This window comes from Ictalurus furcatus, chromosome 27 (genome assembly GCF_023375685.1).
Source record: "Ictalurus furcatus strain D&B chromosome 27, Billie_1.0, whole genome shotgun sequence".
Lineage (NCBI taxonomy): Eukaryota > Metazoa > Chordata > Actinopteri > Siluriformes > Ictaluridae > Ictalurus > Ictalurus furcatus.
The window spans coordinates 7050590-7072419 of NC_071281.1; the positions used below are offsets into that span (position 1 = coordinate 7050590).

Genomic DNA, 21830 nt, shown 5'->3' on the forward strand with positions numbered 1-21830 from the left:
AAAATGACACATTCGGCGATGACCCTCACCACCTTCTGCTCATTATATAATACACAGCTTTAGGGCACCATGTTTGTAGGATGTCCAAGCCACAGAAACTGTGCTGGTATCAGTGTGTCCCATATGAGGAAGCAGAGCCAGAATCTGAAAGCTGGGTCAGGTTTACTCTGCAGCTGGCGGGCAAATTTTAACATCGTGGAACACCTGCTTGCCCTGGCGCTGCCCTCCACTCCACCGCTCCTCTCCTCCACCACTCTATCACTCCCTGAACACCTGGCACCCACACGAACAAAACTTCCCTCTGCTGCCAACTTCTAGCCTTCCACATGCGCCCAGACACACATACACACACACCCGACCCACTCACCCCTCCTCCTCTTCCCCTGCCTGTCCTTTATCCCGCACGCCTGGCATATTCAGATATAGAAGCCCTCATTACAGCTCAATCCAACCTCGGCAAACACACAAACAGATTAGCCGCTTAAGACGTTCCCAATCCCTCTCTGCGCTATCAGAGTCCTGCACACCCGTCAGATACGAGCCGGGGGCAGAGCTTAACGCAGCCTGCAGACACCTCACCATTCCAGATCCTCCAAAAAATCCCCACCCTGCGCCTCAGTGCTGTCTCGCAGCCGCCCATAATACAATTAAAAGTCATTTGCAGAACGCGCGGCTTTAGCGGATCAGTAAAGGGAGGCTTCCTTTCAGCCAGGGGGGAGAGGGAGAGTGAGAGAGAGAGAGAGTGCACAGACAGCTTCAGAAGTTATGCAGAGAAAAACATGTACGCACAGATGGGAAAAAAATGCTTGCTTTTTTGTATCTTTGTCAAAAAGGCAGGAGATTCCAGTGCGTTCCTTTGAGAGGAGGGATTGAATTACAATACCTGATGAGGCCATTAAGACTGATTCAACAGTCAAAACAATTGAGAAGGATTGGTTAGAGGATTAAAACCAAAAGCATTCACTAACTGCTGAATAAATAAATACATTTATCCATTCCTCTCCCACTGTCTAGAAGCCACAGGTCTTAATTTATCAACATAGTTTTAAGATGGACCGACTTCTACAACGAAGCAAAGTATGTTATAATTATATATATATATATTTTTTTACCTTAGCCTAAAGGTTATTAGTGCTTAATGAAAGATTTTTTTTAATCTGCTCAAATTTAACCTGGTGAAGTATATGGATGGATGAAGCTGTAAAAAGCCAAGTAACACTTCGCACATTCTGAAATCGGTTGCCTACGACAAGTTTGGCTAGCGAAGTTAATTTTGCGTACTTGTCAAGAGATCGCAATCACAACTTCTCTGAAAGTAGCTACCCGGCCACGTCGATGCTAGAGCGACTAGGATGTAGGACATACAGGTATCTTTACTTTTAATCATCCCGATCTTTAATTTACATCTCACCATCTTGAGTCATGTTTTATTTGAGAGAAAAATTAAGTTTGGAAAGGCATCAGAGAATGTGGTGCAGGTGGATGCAACTCCAATCTTATAAGGAATAATATCTGGTACATCGATGCAACTTGTACAGTAAAGAAACATGATGCTTTTCTGTCAAAGAGACAGAATTCAGGGGGTAAGCCTAATACTCTGGTACACTGTAGTATTAGTACTGTCTACCAATCGAGAAATTGAAACGAGCATGCTCTATTTCGCACCGTGCCTGCTGGGATTCGTCCAGGCCACCAAGCAATAGCAGGCTCCCTCATTCCTCCCTCAAAAGTCGTCTCCTTTCCGCACAGGAATGGGCCATTACTGCCACCTAAGATCACAGAAAGAAAACAAGCACGCTGAACAAGCCCTGAGGAAAGTAGATTAAGAGACAGAGAAAGCACAACACAAAGGCACTGTGTTGAGTTTTATAGCTCCTCACTTTGTCCTGGTCCAGACATCACTGCAGCACCGTTATCGGAAGTGAAGAACACAAATGTGTTGTTTTCGATGCTCAGGTCAACCAGGCGAGCCAAAATCTTCCCCACACTGTGGTCCAGCTCCATCACAGCATCACCATAGCTATAAAAAAAAAAACCCCAAAAAACAGCATCATACATTTCAGTCCTCTTCTACAGAACAACACTGAAGACAAGGTATTATGAGACCACCATAAGAATGCATAAACTATTCCACGTGTAACATCAACAGCACATTACTGCAGAGTTCCTACATAAAGATATGCATTAAAGAAAACTACAAATACATTTGATCACCCAATAAATCAATGCAACCATGGCAATAGATGAGTGTGGGGGGAAAAAAACCCCATCATTCTAAACAAAAGCATCATTATTAATAAGAATACTTTCTAAAATAGGTGGAGGAATTGGGACTAAAGTAGCTCACGTCTTTTGTCTACCCTCAACACACACCTCATTTAACATTCTGAGAGAATGCCCGCTTAGCAAGGTCTGAGATATCATGAGGAATACTAAACGACCACAGACGACCCTGGCAATGCATTCCCTTTTCCTCTGTCTTACCACTGGCTCGAATAAAATCAACATTTAATTTATGTTGGAAAACTGGGGTGTTTGCTTGATTGGGAAATAGATCCTAGGTTAATCTTCTGCTTTTCTTGAAATATGAAATGAAGTGTGATACTATATATAGAGTGGTCATGGTCTGGGTGACTGCTATCTATTCCTTTCACGCATTAAAGACAAGACAGGATATAAATCATTTTTAGGAGCATAGAAAAAGTTTTGGCTTCATGCTGTGATTTCAGAAGCTGTTGCTCTCACTAGAAGTATGCACTAAAGTTTAGTTTTCAGTCACTTGATACCTTTTAGGCAAGATTATAGTGGTTCTAGTCTAAATATTCTGTGATTACACACACACACACACACACACACACACACACACACACACATATATATATATATATATATTGGGGCATTTGCCAGCATATTTTATAAGCTATGAAGGCACTGGTGGACCTGTGCAGTGCAGTAACACTTCTATATCCAGATATACTGCTGTGTTCAGTGTAATATCCAGTTTGCCAGTGCCGATGATCCTCGGGTGAAACTACCTAGAATAGTAGGAGCTGCTCCACACAACTGAGGCGCATGAAAGAACCACCGGCCAAACTCCACCAGCCAAGAGCATGATCTGTATTCTTGGTGAGGAAGAATGATGGTAAAGAAGTTGAAGCTGACCCAGATGAGAGCCCTTCCACTACTTGTACTGTTCTAGTAGATATAACTTGTAGACAACTGCCTCATACGCTGCTGGTCACAGGTACTTGTGGTGGACAGGAAGCCTCAAAGCCTTAAACTCAGTCCTCATGCCATTCACCAGGGGAGTCTGACCTTTAACCTCTTGTCCCATTCAAAAACAGATCAATCACTGCACCTTGCACAAACACACACTCTGAGTGGCCACAATGGAGCTCAGGGTGAGTTATAAGACTGCAGGCAGAAATTACACATCAACTGGCTTACCTGCTAGAAAACCTCACCTTGTGGTAATGGATTACAGTATCCACTACCGTAAGGCACTCGCACTGACGTTGACCAGTGCAAAGAACAAATCATGTGATTGGTTTCTTCTCATCAGGCGGGTAATACCGCTAAAGGAAATCCCTAAGGACAAGGGCATCCCTGCCCCTGCTGATGGTTTGACCTTTAAAGCCTCCTCCAGAAGAGACACCTGAGCCACACTTAGACGGATGGTTTGTTGGGGCAGTTTAATGAGGCCCAATAAAACCATGTGGTGTAGTCTGGTGGCTGAGAACCTGCGTAACTTGGCCCTACAACTCTCCAATGCATTGGCCACCGTTACAGAAATGCCACACGGGTTGACGGGGGTTCATGACATTTAAGCTGCTGTTCAGGTACAGACTCCAGGGAACGTTTGAAGTGGAAGACCTGGAAAGAGCAACATTCCTACTACTGCTCAGTCATCGAGAATGTGCAACAGACGCAGCTGCACATATGGAAGACTCGGCCAACCCATGGATACCTTCAGAGGGGCCCAGCAAGCAAAGAACAGGAACCCCAAGAATGTTCATGGTGCTGCAGCACTTGACTGCAGGGTTGACCATCATGCCAGGTCAATTCACACCAATACAGACATCTTCTTCCACCGCAATGTCCTTTTGCCAGACTACTCCAGTGCCCCAAGCGCAGTGCTAACTGTGAAGGGGACTGTGAAATCAAGCCTTGTATTTGGGTACCACTAATCCTGAACTGCCTGTTACGCAGGATCAGCACCCTAGACAACCACATCCTCCCTCTATTTCACACACTGCAACCAAAACAAAAGCACATCCAGCTTTCTCCAATGAGTCTCCTTTAGTTATTACAGAAAGGAGACTACCCTCCTCATCAAAGCTACTGCCACTCCAGCCTAATGCCACAGAGTACAACTATGCCAAGCACCGTGTAGATTTGATGCTTATTCAATATAAAAATGTACTACTAGTTAAATGACAATGATTATTGTGGTAGCGGTAACCAGGGGCGTAACCTGGCCTGGGCATTCGGGGGCTGTAGCCCAGAAGATTTTTTCTTTAGCCCGAACAATTCTCTCCTTGGAGCAATTTTTCACTACGTAACTGAACGTCCGTAAAAGAAGACTGTAATTTTGTATCTTCAGTGAACAGACGTAAGACTGTGTTTGGGAAAATGGATATTTTTTTTTATTTATAAATGACCAGTAAAGGTTTTGAAACTGAAACACTAACATCCTCTGATGCTGAGCAGGAAAACAAGGTGTGTAAATGTCTATATGAGTTCCAAGTTACATGAACATGATATGAGCAGAGCATAAGGAAAGATAATGTACTTTACATGGCACCGTAGCAGCTAAACCCATACACTCATAGCTTAGTTGTTCGGTAGATAGCCAAAACGTTTTACATTTTATCCCTCTGATAGTCCTGCAAACACCTGAGGCAAGTTTTATGATAAATGAAACTTTTTGTCCAATTTTCACATTTTTAAGCAATTAGCCGTCACATGCAAGAAAAAAAAATGCATGGAAATAGTCAATTTAGAAGTACGTTTTAAAACGCTTTTTGATGGAGAAGATTCTGGGCTCAGCCCTGGATGATTAGCAGTCCAGCTAACGCCGCTGTTTGTAACTCAGCATTTAAGGTTAGCTGAACAGGTCGTACAAAGAATGAGTCACTGTCAAGCAAAGCTGGCATTGTAACCCTCAAAATGTCCATTTAATTCAGCTTTTGTCTCACTTATAGCTTGCTATGGATAATTAGTTTTTAGTGCAAAATATTTTTTCTAATACAAAAAAAACCCCGTATTATCTGTATAAAACTGTAATCCATCCTTCTTCAGGGTCATGGGGGAACCTGGAGCCTATCCCAGGAAGCATCGGGCACAAGGCAGGGTACATCCTGGGCAAGGTGCCAATCCATCACAGGGTACACTCACATTCACATACACATTCACACACTACAGACACGCCAATCGGCCTACCATGCATGTCTTTGGACTGGGGGAGGAAACCAGAGTACCCGGAGGAAACCCCCGCAGCACGGGGAGAACATGCAAACTCCGCACACACATGGCCCCGGCGGGAATCGAACCCCCGACCCTGGAGGTGTGAGGCGAACGTGCTAACCACTAAGCCAGTGGTACTAGTAACTACTACTACTACTACTACTAACTACTACTACTACTAATACTACTACTACTACTAATAATAATAAATAATAATAATAATAATGTGTATTGGCACCCTGTCCAGGGTGTATCCCGCCGTGTGCCCGATGCTCCCTGGGATAGGCTCCAGGTTCCCCGTGACCCTGACAAGGATTAAGCAGTATAGAAGATAGATGGATGGATGGATGGATGGATAATAAGTGTGCATAGTATTTTACTAGTATTTTGACATCTTTGCACCAATAACTGAGTAATTGATATCTGGATCTTACAGTCCCCGCTGACTTTGACCCAGGAATTGCTTGGAAGCATAAACTGGATCGTGTGTGGCATCTGGTGCCCAGTAGAGAAAAAAAGGCTGATGGGCTGTGTTTTGGTGCATGATGAAGTCCAATGCTTCCTGTAATCAGATGTGAGAGGACCATCAGTAGGTTATAACAAAGTCATCTTGATACTTAAAAGATACTGTATTCGCAGAGTAAATCGTACAATTTTTCAGTTAAAAAATATTCATAAAAGTCAACCAAGAGCAGTGGAAACATCCATATAATTATGCTTACATAGACATAGTCAGCTACTTGTAGTTTTAACTTCATGCTTGTTGCTAACGGACACCTCATGTTTTACATTCTATATTTACATTTCACATGCGATCCCATTTGGAAAGCGGAAAAAATTCAACACATCAAGCTCTACTGTATCACCCAATCAAACAGGCCACATCTAGTCCAAATCCAAAACAGCCATGTTAGTTAGAAAATATAAACAAATGTACAAATCTTTTCAACTTCTCAGTTCTGAACCCAAAGCCTCCTTCTCACAATAGTGTTGGAAAAATCTATGTAATCTTTGTTGTTAATAAACCTTGATAGATAACAAGGTGTAATGTGATGTAATTCATTGTGCCTAATGTAAACTATTCTAATATTGCTGACTGTTATTATCAGCAGAATCATACAATAGTTATCTGATCATGCCATAACAGATCAGGGCCTTCATTCACAAAGAAATGTAAAGCTAAAAGTAGTAATCAAGCTCATGTGTTTAATACATTTCATGACAACAAGCTTTAAAAATGCACTGCGCTGATTGTGGGAGTATTTTATTAATGGTTGGGGAGTTATAAGCACAGTCAACCCACCAACAAAGTCATGCACAGATCGAAGTTCACTCTCTGCTTTTTATCCACATGAAAACTGCCGTTAGACAGCAGATATAAGCTACAAATATCATCTGCAAGTCATGGTTTACATGATGATGGAAGTTTTCACTGGCTGTTTTAGAGGATCTCATAATAAATAAATAAATAAATAAAAATCCACTGCATAATGTCATACAAGTTTCATAATGCATGAACACAACAATCGAAACGCTCACATCATGTTTTCTTTTAGATGTTTAAAAACAGTGCACAGACACAGGAACATGGCAATCAAAATGATTCAACCCCAATTGCAAATCAGGTTTATAGTCAAAATTTACAGACTTTCCGCTGTTTGCAATGAACAAATCAAACAAAAGCAATTGAAATAGTTTGACACAGCGAATGCTGCAAGTGGTTTCCACATATTCAACTGAAAATGCAACTTATAATGCTTCTCCAGTCTCACAAGTATTCAACCCCCTGAATAGAATCCCATAAATATGCTGAAAGTCTGTAAACATTTTGACAATAAACCTGATTTGCAATGGGGGTTGAATCATTTTGATTGCAACTGTATACACCTTTGTAGCATAGGAATTCCCCCGTAAATCTTCCACGAATAAGTTTTAAGAACAAACTCGCAGCTAAAAACTACTAGTGCCACTCAGGAGAACTCTATATGTCAGATATGGTTCTTTGTGAACACACTGTTTTTGGGCCAACATTTCACCAGTGATGTGTGAACTGTAAAACTCACCTGTAAATAGTACTGTGTGAGCTCTGATTCCCCGGTTTTCCTGTTGATTTTAAATTCCTCATAGTACCTGCAAAACACAATGACCTATGTGTCCCATTAATGCTTTAACGTGAACTGGTTGACCTTGATACAGTAACTGTAATCTATATCACGCAAGTGGCTTCTTGCAGCACATGAGAGGGAGTGTGTGGCAGGAGCAGATTTTACCACAGGTACTCACTAGACTTCAGTAACATGTATTAGGTGCGGATTATTGGAATATCGGAACTGCGTATGTACACAGTTCCGATATAGGCTTGCCTACAAAGTAGTCACCTTGTTAACTCGCTAGTAGAATATTAAATTGGAGAATAAATAAATCACGACTCACGTACAGATGGTGTAGTCGGCTACATAAAACCCAGTTTAATCAGCAATCAAATGCTATACGTGTGAAATATATTTATGCTGTTCCACTTGTTTAAACAAACAGCTTCATGCACTTTTTTAATGTTCTGAAAAGGGAATCGTATCGGTTTGCAATGCCTTCTGGGTAAGTTCTGCACATAAAGTCAATTATGTTGACTTGATCCTTCAGGCTTCTGAACGGTCATCTAACAGACTTCAGCTGTGCTAATAAAGTACTGGAATAGTCCTGAAGATGGGATTCATCAGAGAGGAAGTCAATAAGGTTGTGTTAAAACAGCTTTGGAACACAGCCTAGGTTAGCTCCACACTTTGCTCTCAGGAATACTTTTGAGTAAATTTCACACTACATTCAGGTTTTGTTCTGAACAGCAGCTTGCTGAAGGGTGTTTTTCCGAAGAGTGATTAAGAAGTGAATTTAGCGAGGCACACAGTGAGTCTCTGAAGAGCTCGGGCTGTGTTATGAGTGTGAGCGAATGCATGTTGCTGCCTCGCCAGTTCTCATGCTCTGGCTGTTCCAGGTGTCCTAACACACCGTCAAAGCAACCTGCCGTCTCCTGGGGTGTGTGTATGTTTGTGTGTTTGTGTGTACGCGTCTGGCCAAGCTCGGGTATGCTACGCTCATTAAACCCACTGCTAAGCACAAAAGCGGCACACTTGCTAGAAGCAATGACCCTGAATGCACATATGGCTGGTTTGGGAGAACAAACAGACAGATAATGGGGGATCCGAACACAGCTGGCATAAACACAAGCCAGAAAAATAAACGATTAATTTATCCAGGGTGCTAGCCAAGAAATTCAGAGAGAAGACAGAGGTTATTGTCTCTAGGTAGACATTTTCAGACATGAGCGTAGAAACGTGCGATTCAGATATCTACCTTCCAATCATTTGGGAGTTGTTATAAACAGGGATGTTGGGACGATCACTTTCCTTATAGGGTCCGAAATGGCAGTGTGGAGAACCGAAGAACTGGTCAAAACCATGCTCCAGAGGCAGGTGCTGCTTTCTGTGTCCAAGGTGCCTGATGTGTCAGATACAGATTAGAAGTTAGAAGAAGTTTACATCAGAAACCATCTGTAGATTCTTCTGAATCTTTTATTCACCAAGTACAAGATGGACAAGGATTTCCCCTTTGTGTAACATAAGCTCCAATAATATAAAGAAAATTGGCATATACTGTAAAAAATTAAATAACAGAAATACAAGCAGTAGGTGTATCTACGGTGCTGTGAAAAAGTATTTGATTTCCTGATTTCTTCTGCTTTTTGTGTATATCGCATACTAAATAGTTTCAGAAATTAATACAAAATTTAAGATGAAACAAAGGCAACCTGAGTAAACACAAAATACAGTTTGTAAATGATAATGTGATTTCTTGAAGCAAAAAAGTTATCCAATACCAACTGGGCCTGTGTGAAAATCTATGAAACTGCATTCATAATGGTGTTCAGCTGGACTAGACACAACCAGGCCTGATTACTGCAAACCCTGTTCAATCAAATCTACACTTAAAAAGAACTTTTTCAACAGTATGAAGTTAGTTAAAAGGTCTTACCCAGTAACACACTATGGCATAGTTGAAGGAAATTCCAGAAATGGTGAGGAAGAAGGTGATTGAAATACATCAGTCTGGGAAGGGTTACAAAGCTATTTGAAAGGCTCTGGGACTCCAAAGAACCACAGCGAGAGCCGTTATCTCCAAATGGAAAAACACAGCACAGTACTGAACCTTCACAGAAGTGGCCTTCTTTCCAAAATTCATCCGAGAGCACAGTGATGGCTCATCCAAGAAGTCACAAAAGAGCCAAGGACAACATCAAAGGATGTTGTTTTTTTCACAGGCCTCTCTTGCATTAATAAAGGTCACTGTTCATGACTCCACTATCAGAAAGACACTGGGCAAAAATGGCAACCATGGAAGAGTGGCGAGGTGAAAATCACTGCTAACCCAGAAGAACATTAAGGCGCATCTAAATTTTGCCAAAACACACCTTGATGATCCTCAAACCTTTTGGGAGAATGTTCTGTGGATTGATGAGTCGAAAGTGGACTTGTATGGAAGACAGGTGTCCCGTTACATGTGGCGTAAACCAAACACAGAATTCCACAAAAAGAACATCAGACCTACAGTGAAGCATGGTGGTGGAAGTGTGATGGTGTGGGGATGCTTTGCTGCTTCCTGGTTAACGTGCAATAATTGAGGGAAACATGAATTCTGCTCTCTACCAGAAAATCCTAAACGAGATTGTCCAGTCTAGAGTCCGTAACTTGAAACTCAGCAAGACAAGGATCCAAAGCATAGGAGTAAGTCCTAGTCCTAGAAGTAAGTGAAAGACTAACCTTGCGAGTTTGGTTGCAGTTACTGCTCCTAAAGGTGGCACAACCAGATTTTAAGTTTAAGGAGGCAAATAGATTTTCACATGGGTGATAGGTCTTGGATAACTTTTTTTGCTTCAAGAAAAATAAAAACAATATAGATAAAAACTTTATTGTGTGTTTACTCAGGTTGCCTTTGATTTGTGCTGTATTTCGTTCGAAGATCTAAAACTATTATGAGTACACAAAAACAGAAGAAATCAGGGAAAAAAGGCAAATACTTTTTCACAGCACTGTATATACAAACATCCAGTATATGAATATTTACACTGTGCCAATTTTTATGGCTCTAACTCTTGGCTTTTCCTAGCATTTGAGGCTTCTGGACTTTACTCCAAGGTAAAATGTTAAGTAGTCATTATTTTCCCTTCTTTCTTTGGATGCTTCCACACTTGCCATTTTTTTCCTCGACACCCGGTGTATGTTTGACATGTAATCCTATAGGATTATACCTACCTTGCAGCCAATTTGGAAAAACACTGCTGCTGGTGGTTTTTGGTCACAGCAGAACACTTGCAAAGTCGGCATGGTTATAGTTACAGTGTGGATGTCACAAGTGTTCTTTCTTTCTTTCTTTCATATGAGCACATAAGGAGCTCAATAAAAACAAGTAGAACTTGATGCCTCTGCCGCCAAAATGTCTAGTCTGTCTGGTGAGTAATCTGTATGCTTGAAATACCCTTAAGATGTACTGTATTTCATTCAGGAAGGAAGCTATTGAAGAGAATCATCAGATGTTTGACCTTGCTGTGACCCTGACCCTGTTTGGGCAAACAATACATTCAAACGCTCATTCTTGAGCTATCGTGCGAACAAGAATCTTGGACGGATTCATGGACTGATGCACGGACATCCCAAAAACACAATGACTCCTTCACCTAGTGGTAAATGTGGAGGCATAATAAAAGTAAAAATTTAAACAGTGTGAAAGCAGCCTTTCTCAAAGTAGCCAAGTGCAGCTCTCTCAGCAGTTTAGAGTGCGTGAACTGAACCAGAGAATATGACAATACAAAGACCAACCAGACAGAAATAGAGAATGACACATTCTGTACAGTGTTTGTGACATCCTCTGGATTTCCTCCGGAAAGGAACACAATAAACAGAGAAACTCACCACTTGCCAACGATCTTGCTGACATAGCCTTGTTTTTTTAAGATCTGAGGCAACAGGATCTCATCCTTAGTAATTCCTCCCACGACCTCTTGAGGTGTATAGGCTGTGTGAGATACACGATTCAACAAACAGACATTCATTTGAATAGTAACACCACAGCACTGTAGAATGCTCAACTCTGATTGGTCAGAAGGTGTTGATACATTTTCAACAACAGTAGCTCTGACAGTAGACTTGTATTATAATGCACTCGCATTCGAATTCGTTACTGATTCTACAGTAACAACTAATTCAACCCTAACCAGAGACTTGTTTACACATTAACGGATTAAAAACGTGAAAAGTCAAAGGTAAATCTGTAAATTTAATATTAACTTTAAGATTTATGACAAAAAAAAGAGTCTTCAGGCCAGGGGGTAACATGACAAGTTCTTCTTAGAGATAAATAGAGAAGATTGAGGGATCACCAGTTTATAGCTGTGTTGTAGCACCAGTTTATCCCAAAACTTGCTTTGTAGACGTTCCACAAACTATTAACGTATAAACCGCAGGAACTTTTGTTTTATAATTATTGACAGAGAGAGAAAAAAAGCAATAATTAGCAAATCGCTGTAGTATAAGAGGAATTTAATTTTAAAAAAAGAAGAAATTTCTGGATGTACTGATAATTTTAAAATAATCAACCATCCTGAAGTTCCCTATTTTCCAATATGCCAAATTGTACTTTCTTCCACATGTGATTGCGTGATAGTCAGGGTAGGTCATACCATTCCTGGCATGAGCGTTGGTGGTGTAGAATCCGTTCCGAATGGGAAGACGCCCGGTCAGCAATGCGGCTCTGGCTGGAGAATTCAGGAATGAGAAACATTTCAGTGAGAACGTGTGAAACGTGTGCCATCGATCATGAAAAGCATCTCGAGCATGAAGGAAAAACATTACTACTGCGACTACGCCGAATAAAGTTTAAAATGCGATTGAAAGGTAAGAGTTTCCTCCAGGGAAATTCAGTTACAGGTTTAGACTCACAAAATCACCATGCGAGCCTCGTTTTCAAAAAGACAAAACCGAAGACATCCTTAATATGTCCTCATCCTGCATATTGTGATTAGCCGGCCTTCTTCTTATCTACTACGTGATTACATTTCTAATTAAGGCTTCGAGGCAGAACGCTGTCTCCACGGCACTAACGCAGAACACCAGGATAGAGCAGGAGACGTCCTCCAGGCGCCCTCATCTCACGCTGACCAGATTACCAATCGATTACACCTTATTTGCTTAAATATTAATTACAACTGAAAATGGGCTAATGGCACATCTTATGCATTAAAGGTTCCTTCAAATTCCCAAATTGTGGGCCATTTGCACATTTCAACAGAGGGAGCATTAAGTACATTATCATAATGAGTTCTGTATGCCTGCCTCTCTCACTGCCTGGAGTTCTCATTTAGGAGCGTATTAAACTGACCGAAGCCAATTCTAAAGAACGATACTTTTAGCTTTAACACATTTATTTAAAAAAAAAAACAACTTGCGTAAAAATTAGCACCCGACTCATATATTTAAAGGAAACTCTTCCACTCCAATTTTTCCAGTCTAATAATATTTCACAAAAACTTCATCTCTAAAAGTAGCTCGTAAACTTCCAAAAACAGGTTTAAACCATGTAACGATAGCAAGCTTGAAAAGTCATCATCTTGAATGCAGTGATTGGAGAGTTTGTGTTTAATCTTCTAAGAGAAGTAATGCAGCACCACCAGAGATCAAGGTTTTGATAACTTGTCCACACGAGTGAATGCAGTTATGTAGCGCAGACGAACTGGGAATATGTGTTACACACTAAACAGGACACGCCCTCTGCAGAACACAGATTATCTGGTTTAATTGGTTTTCTTTTAAGGTCCACAAACTCCAAAGCCATGGTTAAGAAGGCTACTGTAAATCGATGCTCTAATGTAAATTAATAGAGACTGCACCAATCTGATATCCAGTACAAACCTGGATCGGATATTATATAGTGAGGGGAAAAAAGGAATCATTAATGAGTCTGATCCTATTCTGTAACGAGCTAACATGCTATTATAATATACTGTTTATTTTCATGTTCAAATTATACAAGAGCTTCATTTTCAATTAGGTTGTAAACAGTTTTGTTTGCATAATGATTTGATTATATTTAGCATGAATATGTAATACACTAGAATTACACTGTCTAATTTTGCATGATATTTATGTTTCGTTTTCTTTTTTTGTAGTTTATTTCAATAGCAAAAACGGTCAAGCTGATGCCTGTGTATGTTTTGAGAGTACAGTAATTTTAGATGTCCGTCTTAAGTGATGTGCTTCACTCATTTTAAAAATCATATTTAAGTCTTACATTTAAAAACATTGGACCGGAACGGGTGTTTCTACTGAACAGATCAGTAGTAGATAATAAGCAGACAGTGGTAGGAGAAGATTTTTGTGAATACAGACCCTGACCTCCAACAGGTAAAAATCTGAATCTGTCAAAATCTTATTCAAGCTGACAATATCAAAGTCTTTCTAAGGTACTACAGTGAGCAAGTCGTATTAACTAGAAGTGAAAACACACTGTTAACACATAATATCCACTGAATACTGAACACTGTAATATATCCACACATCTATTTATATGAAAAAGGTGAACTGCAATCCCACAGTAAGAAGGTTAAAGATGTACAAGGGACCAACATTTAAATTCCAGCTGTGCAGATTTCTATGGCTGTTATTTTCCCCCCTAGTTCTTGAGGCTTTTCCTGTATCCCATGAGAAATGTAAAAGGCGAGCATAGCACATGAGCATACATACATGGAGAGCAGAGTGGATTTGCAGAGTAGAAGTTGGGGAACAGCATCCCCTGAGAAGCCATCGTATCCAGATGTGGGGTTTCTTTAGAGGGCTCACCAAATACACCTAGATCACCCCATCCCATCTGAAACAGAACATCATAGAGGGGAAGAATGAGATTCCAAACAGATGCAAAGTTTTTTTTTAGTGTCTCATAATAATTAATCTATCATTCAATATAACCAGTGTTGTTAACTAGCTTAGAGACTTTTTAAAACATTTAAATTACATTTATGGCATTTGGCAGACGCCCATATCAGGACGACTTACATTTATCTAATTTATACAAATGAGCATTTGAGGGTTAAGGGCCTTGCCCAAGGGCCCAGCAGTGGCAGCTTGGCAGTGCTGGGATTTGCACTCACGACCATCCAATCAGTAGTCCAACGTCTTAACCACAGAGCTACCACTGACCCCTTTGGCAACTTCATTTAACCCCAAAAAAAGTCTGGTGACAAATCTAGCAAGTTTGGGGCAGACATCAGCAGCTGTCTTGTATTCAACACGGTTTTCCAACTCACATCATAGCTGCTGGTCATACTGTATTTGAGTTGACAAGGCATAACAATGTGTAAAGGATGACTTTAGTTGTACTTGCAAGGACGTTCCCATCAACCAGTGACTGAACAGCACTATCACTGACCAGCATTGTTCCCAAGCAACCAATCACTGACCAGCATTGTTCCCAAGCAACCAATCACTGACCAGCACTGTTTCCCAGCAACCAATCACTGAGCAGCACTGTTCCCCAGCAACCACTCATTAACAAGCATTGTTCCCCAGCAACCACTCATTGACCAGCATTGTTCCCCAGCAGCCACTCACTGACCAGCATTATTCCCCAGCACCAATCACTGACCAGCACTGTTCCCAAGCAACCAATCACTCACAGCACTGTTCCCAAGCAACCAATCACTCACCAGCACTGTTCTCAAGTAACCAATCACTGACCAGCATTGTTCCCAAGCAACCAATCACTGACCAGCACTGTTTCCCAGCAACCAATCACTGACCAGCATTGTTCCCCAGAAACCAATCACTGAGCAGCATTGATCCCAACAACCAATCACTGACCAGCCCTGTTCGCCAGCAACTAATCAAACTCTCTATTGATGTTTACAAGTAATAAAAGTGTTATTGCAGCTGTAACAGCTTACCTTCCTGTTTATTTTCCAACTACTCACTACCACTGCTTCTTTTTGTCTGTATACATGATAGAAATTATACTACAGTACGACCCCCGTATTTATTTAACTTTATCATAGGTATATGCAGTATATAGTATTATAGTTTCAGGCATCCGCTGGGAGGCTTGGAATCTATTCCCAGCGGATGCCTGAAACTATAACACTATATACTGCAAATACCTATGATAAAGTTAAATAAATAAAGTGTAAAATAAATAAAGCAAAATAAAGTGTAGCGTATACAGCGTGGACATGCTGGACAAAGGGACGATTAACTGCCCGGGTGAGATCGCACAAGATTTCATCACATTACTCAGAATGGTGCACAATTTTATGAATTATGAAATTATGAATGTTTACTGTTTTTCTGGAATTTTCTATTTCATTTTGTAAGGACCACAGTCAACCGTGGTTAAGTGAAACTGGACATGGGGGCTTTACTGTATTTTGTAAAAATGTAAAAAAAATAAAAATAAATAAATAAACAAATAAATAAATAAATAAGACAACTTTCTTATTTTCTATTCTGATTAAACTCAATGCTATTCTCTTGGTTCTTCATCGGTAACACATTTTGATATGCAAATGATCATAATCATAACAATTAATATGCACATTCGCGCATGACGTCATCTGGTCACTGCTAGCGCATTAAGTACTTTCCCCTGAAAAGAGTTGGCAACACTGTGTATAGCAATAAGTACACTATAGTCAGGGTGGGACCTCACAGAACAGGATTTATCAGAGAGATTACATAAAGCAAACTAAAAGAAACTAGGAGAAAGTCTGCGAAACAATTCAATAAATTACTGAATCTAACTGACTGTAGAAATCCTTCTTTGTACAATTATCACCCAGAAACACAGAAATCCAGCTCCCCAACTCTAATGCAAATCAGAAACGTAGAAATAACTGGAAGTAGTTTTAAGTCTTACATCATCCATAAGCATTATGATAATATTTGGAGTCGAAACATTGTGGGTCTCAGCGGTCCCAATAAAGCTGACAGTCCAGAAGAGGAGAAATGCGTAATTCACACTTCGGATCTCCATTTTACTCCTATAATCCCCTGCCTCTGCCCTGACTCTGACTCTGCCTCTGCCTCTACCCTGTCTGCACACTTTAATAAGGAAGTGTCATTCATGTGAGTGTCATGTGAGACAAAATCATCAAAAAATATCTACAGCTTGCGTTTATGGACTTTCTGTAGCTGGACGTTGGCACACGTTCCTTGTGCAAGCGTACTAACAAAAGCAAAGAACAGAACAAAACAAAACAAAACAAAACAAAACAACAACAACAACAACAACAACAAAAAGCAGAAAAATGTACACGCTAGAAAACTACATGGCTAAACTCAAACTAAAACTTGCCTCGCTACTACTAGTGTCACGTGAAAACGTCAGCGCTGTCACGTGACCAGCTTTCCGTCTTGTCGCAAATCCAACATGGCGGTGTGTGTCGCTGTCATAGCGAAGGAGGTAAACGAAAATTTGCCTGTACTTTAATTAACGTTTAACACGTAATATTTTGTCGTAAAATATGCACCTACGGATGAATTAAAGCTGTGTAATGTCAAATGCCTCGAACTTTAACTCACTCGCTTTAATTAATAACTGGTTATAGCTGTGTGTGTGTGTTGTTTTTAAGCGTTTGCTTATGAGAAATAATGGCTGAATCCTGAATATCTTTTTTCTTAATATACAAGGACACTACGTAGGGTTTAATGTGGTCATCTCTAACCAGCTGTATTAGTGACTGCCTGTGTAATGCACTTGATGGCTAATAGCGACTCGTTTGGAGTTTAGCCCAGCGAGCTAGACAGCAGGCGAGGAATTTATTGTTATTGCTTTATTTATTAAATTGTGGCTAATTTTATTTACTTCGTATAAAGTATAGAGCCTTCCTTAATGAAGAGGTTTTCACAGCAGGCTCGTAGCTGGCTTCAAGAATGGAAATAAGTGTTGTATAATTGTTTACAGTAGAACACAACTACATAGATATCTAGTTGGATGGATATTCTTTTTATTAGAGTCATACTTGGAGAAAGTGTGGAGGCAGAATTAGTAAAACAGCATAAAACACACACAGTACAAAGTCACAGTATATATCGTGGATAATCGGGCTCTTATTCTGCCTGCACTTTATATTTTGTACAGTTTAGCATATAAACACTAAAGCAGGAAGAGTGGAACAACACTGATTACATTTCACAATCATTTCGAGGTTATTAGTGTTTTCAGGACATTCTGGATGTTCTTCACCTGGTCAGACTGCATCAACAACCAACTTTTATGCCCAGATTTTGCCAACTCTTTTCAGGGGAAAGAACATAATGCACGCTCAGAAACTAGAAGTCACCCAATTGCGTTCTAAACTAATTTTTAGATTCGAGTCGGCATGATCATTTGTATATTGAAACAAGTTATACAAACGATAAGATTTTCTGAAGACACAGAATAGAGTTTTGTCAGAACAGAAAATAAGATTATAACTTTATTTAGTTCTACTTCTTTATTAGAAGTAGTATTTGGTTATGGCACCACAAACTATTTACAGATTTACAAAGTACTGTCATTTCTATGAAGAACACAAACTAAGAGAAGTAGCGGCAGTGAGGAGTCGGGGGGAAGAAATGAAGGAAATGGTTACAGATTGAGTAACTTGCTCTTATTACTTGTAAATATCACAATAAAGAGAGTAAAATACAAAAAAACAAGAAATGCACTTGTGACAAACAATAGTGATTGGTTGTTGGGGAACGACGGCGATCAGTGATTGGACGTTGTGGAATGACGGTGATTGGTCTCAGTGAAACTCAGGTCAGGTTTTACACAGTGGTGGTGAGTCCACTGAACTTGCTCTCTCAAGGCATAGAACCAGCAGGTATGATGTGAACTGGAGAGTACGAGTGCATGGAGTAAAGGTTCAGTCGACTCACTACCAGTGTGCATTGCAGGTTCAGGTAGAAAGCAATAAATATAGTGACAGAGATGTCAGGTTGGCAACACTGACTACGTTTACATGGACAGCAGTAATCTAATTATTGACCTTATTGTGAATAAGACAATACTGTGATTAAGGTGTTTACATGAGTTGCTTTTAGAATATTCCTTTCATTTTCCCGTTTTACGTGTTATAGAACATAGATCGATTAACGTCACACATCATTACGTCACCACGCCACGCCGTCCGACGTTCCTCCAGAATTTCACGTATCTACATACAGTTGGTCTTCGTTATGGAACCGTATACAGTTCCGGGTGTTTTTATTTTTAATTTTACAACAGCTTCAAGTGCAGTTAATTATTTGTCATGCTGTACGTGCTAATAGACGACTGCTTGAAGCCGTGGGCTGCGTCCCAAACCGTTTACTTACCTACTATATAACAGCTGAGATACGTGTATTTCACCTACTATACAGCAGGTAAGTACGCGGTTTGGGACGCAGCCGTGCTCTCTCGTTTGCCGTCAAACGGTTGAGCGCTGCCGTGTGTGTACGTGTCCTGTAGCAAAATGCGGTGAAAACTCTCACACGACGTTAATAGTGTGATTAAGGCGTGTACGTGTCTATAATACACGTCAATAATGCGACTAAAACAGGAATACTCCACATGTCTTCATTCCATTTGTGTTTACTTCAAGTGTGACTTTAGTGGGATTAAGATCATCAATAATCGCTGTTCACATGCTAGTTTCTTAATCAGAGTATCGTCTTAATATCGGATTATTGTCGTCCATGTAAACTGTTTACGACAGTATAAAGCACTCAGGCTCAGTAGTGGCACCTGGTTACTCTTTCCATTTCTGATCCAGTACAAACCAAGACAATAACCAAATCTTGAACATTTTAGGGGGGCTCACAAAATTTAATGGTCCTTTTTGATTCTCTATGTAATAAAGGCCCGAATTTTATACACGCACATATAGGGAGGCCTTTCATTTAGTATAGTTTTTATGGCACCTTTATAGTGCACCTTTAAAGCTCATGATCACTACCTTCTGCCATTTTATGGAATAGAGCTGTAATAGAAAAAATCTTTTATATTATGAAAAGTAACAGTATTTGGGTTTGGAATGACATTCAGGTAAGTAAATAATAACAGAATTTTCATTTTTAGGTTAACTATTGCTAACTTTTTGAGCACAGACCTGACAAGGACACATCAAAATACAGTGGTTGTAGACACTTGGGAGTTTATTGTCCAAAAAAAAGAAGAAGAGAAAATTAAAGGAATAAAGAAAAACAGTTACAGAACTAGATTTGCAAATAATATTCTTATTTTAATAGACTTTAACCAGGTAACCAGATTCATTACATTCATTCACAACATGCACACAGACATTGTTCATCTTCTTCCTCATATACTGAAAATGGCTCCGTTAATGTTTCTTGTCTTGTCACATTGACAGTAACATTACATTACATGAATCACCTGAATGTTTGCATCCCTGGATATTACTGTCTGTCGTTTAACGGTTGTCGTAAAACAGTTATCAAATGTTAAACTTTAGCTACTTAGCTTGTATCTTACCCCACATTCTTCCACCGTTAAAACCGAAGCGTCGCATGGCTCCTGTGAACAGTAAAGCCCCACCCTTTTTGATTTGATAGGCCATTTCAAACATTTTGACATTGACAAGCGCTGCCAGACTTAGAAACGTAGTACGGCCCTGTTACAAAAGTAGACAAGTTTTTGTTTGTATGATCCAGTGATATAATCGTTTCTGCAGAATTACCCTCTCTATATCCGGAGCGTTCCAACGCAGAGTGAGCTGAAATTCCACTACACAGTGCACACGTCGCTGGACGTGGTGGAAGAGAAGATCTCTGCAGTTGGTAAAGCGATGGCTGATCAGCGAGAGCTCTACCTGGGACTGCTCTACCCTACAGAGGACTACAAAGTGTATCCTTCTGATGTAATTTCTTCCAACTACCACTGACTTCTTGCATTTTACACTGTTGTAAGTGCATGAACAGTGGAAGGGCAGGGCAGTGACGACATACTGGGATAAGACAAGCTGGAGTAGGTGTACCTGAAATCTTATGCCATACTGATGTAGATGATTCATCCATCCATCCATCCATCCACAGAGGATCCTATCCCAGGCAGAAATACATCCTGGATGGGATGCCTTCTGAGAGCAGTGTGTCCTAGAGCACCCCTGACTGCTTTCTATTGAATTTAATGTCAAGTCTTGTGGACACTACTGAATAACTTCTGATCTTCTATTATTTACAGCCACTACACTACACTACAATTTCTTCCCTTTTAGTGTGAAGTGGGAGGGGCTTTCTTGAGTAACGCTTGTGTAAGCTTCATCATGACCAATCACAATGTTCCCCCTCACTTATATCAAAATTGTGTACAAGCCCAATTCCAAAAAAGTTGGGACGCAGTGTAAATTGTAAATAAGTCATAATCTCAAACCCATATGTTATTCACAATAGAACACAGAAAACATATCAAATGTTTCAACTGAGGAAATGTACCATTTTAAGAAAAAAAATAATTTATCAGCGCTCAGTTCATAAGCCTCAATTTATAAGCCTGCATCTCTGATGGTATGGGGGTGCATTAGTGCTTATGGAATGGGCAGCTTGTACATCTGGAAAGGTGACATCAATGCTGAAAGGTTTTAGAGCAACATCTGCCATATTCCATCCAGATTCCATTCCATCTTTACTTCTGAGAGACTCTGCCTCTCTAAGATACTCTTTTTATTCCCAATCATGTTGCCAGTTAACAATTAGTTCCAAAATGTTCCTCCAGCTGTATCTTACAGTTTCAGCGCTTACTTTTCCAGCCTTTTGTTGCCTCCGTCCCAACTCTTTTGAGACGTTTTGCGGCCATCAAATTCAAAGTTACCTTATTTATTTATTTTCTTTTTATTTGCAGTTTACACAGCGTCCCGACTTTTTTGGAATTGGGGTTGTATTTCTAGACATTGTATCCTACTGTGATGGCTCAATAGTTTGATAGATGCTACGTGTAGGGCTGATCATTCCCAGCGTAATTCTTGCATCTTGAGTCATGTAGGAGGTTGGAAGTTCTGGACAGAGGGCTGTAAGATGAGCAATGCTTATAACATTAGACCATGCCTAGACAACTCTCAGATGGTCTGATCAGAAAAAAAAAACAGCTGAGGTTTGAGTAGTGTTTGGCCGGATTCTGTGGCGTTCTTTTCATTCAGAACTTTGCTATGTGTTTAATACAGTGCTTAACCAAGACTGTACTTCAACCCCTGCTGCAGTGTTAAATACCATTTAATTTAATCATATCTGAAAACATGCAGTAAGCAAATACCATAAAAACTGAGACACTGGGTTGGCTAGTTAACCAGCCCCATT

The 21830-nt window shown here is 40.2% G+C and overlaps 2 protein-coding genes across 6 annotated transcripts in view; one reads left to right on the plus strand and one right to left on the minus strand.

Annotated features, from left to right (window-relative positions):
• Nucleotides 1-21830, minus strand: part of galns (galactosamine (N-acetyl)-6-sulfatase) — a 63887-nt gene that overhangs the window by 27408 nt on the left and 14649 nt on the right. For 2 of the 5 annotated variants that reach the window (XM_053616851.1, XM_053616850.1), the window contains exons 6-13: nucleotides 14253-14376; nucleotides 12194-12268; nucleotides 11427-11529; nucleotides 8815-8958; nucleotides 7530-7596; nucleotides 5901-6028; nucleotides 1881-2020; nucleotides 1666-1769 (exon numbers count right to left, since the gene is read on the minus strand). In XM_053616851.1, the coding sequence (XP_053472826.1) occupies nucleotides 1666-1769; nucleotides 1881-2020; nucleotides 5901-6028; nucleotides 7530-7596; nucleotides 8815-8958; nucleotides 11427-11529; nucleotides 12194-12268; nucleotides 14253-14376 (885 nt within the window). The other 3 variants (XM_053616852.1, XM_053616854.1, XM_053616853.1) reach the window with 3 other exon arrangements.
• Nucleotides 16889-21830, plus strand: part of trappc2l (trafficking protein particle complex subunit 2L) — an 11196-nt gene continuing 6254 nt past the window's right edge. The window contains exons 1-2 of the mRNA XM_053616865.1: nucleotides 16889-16959; nucleotides 20213-20385. Of these exons, the coding sequence (XP_053472840.1) occupies nucleotides 16927-16959; nucleotides 20213-20385 (206 nt within the window). The 5' untranslated portion in view covers nucleotides 16889-16926. The remainder of the gene's footprint in view (nucleotides 16960-20212; nucleotides 20386-21830) is intronic.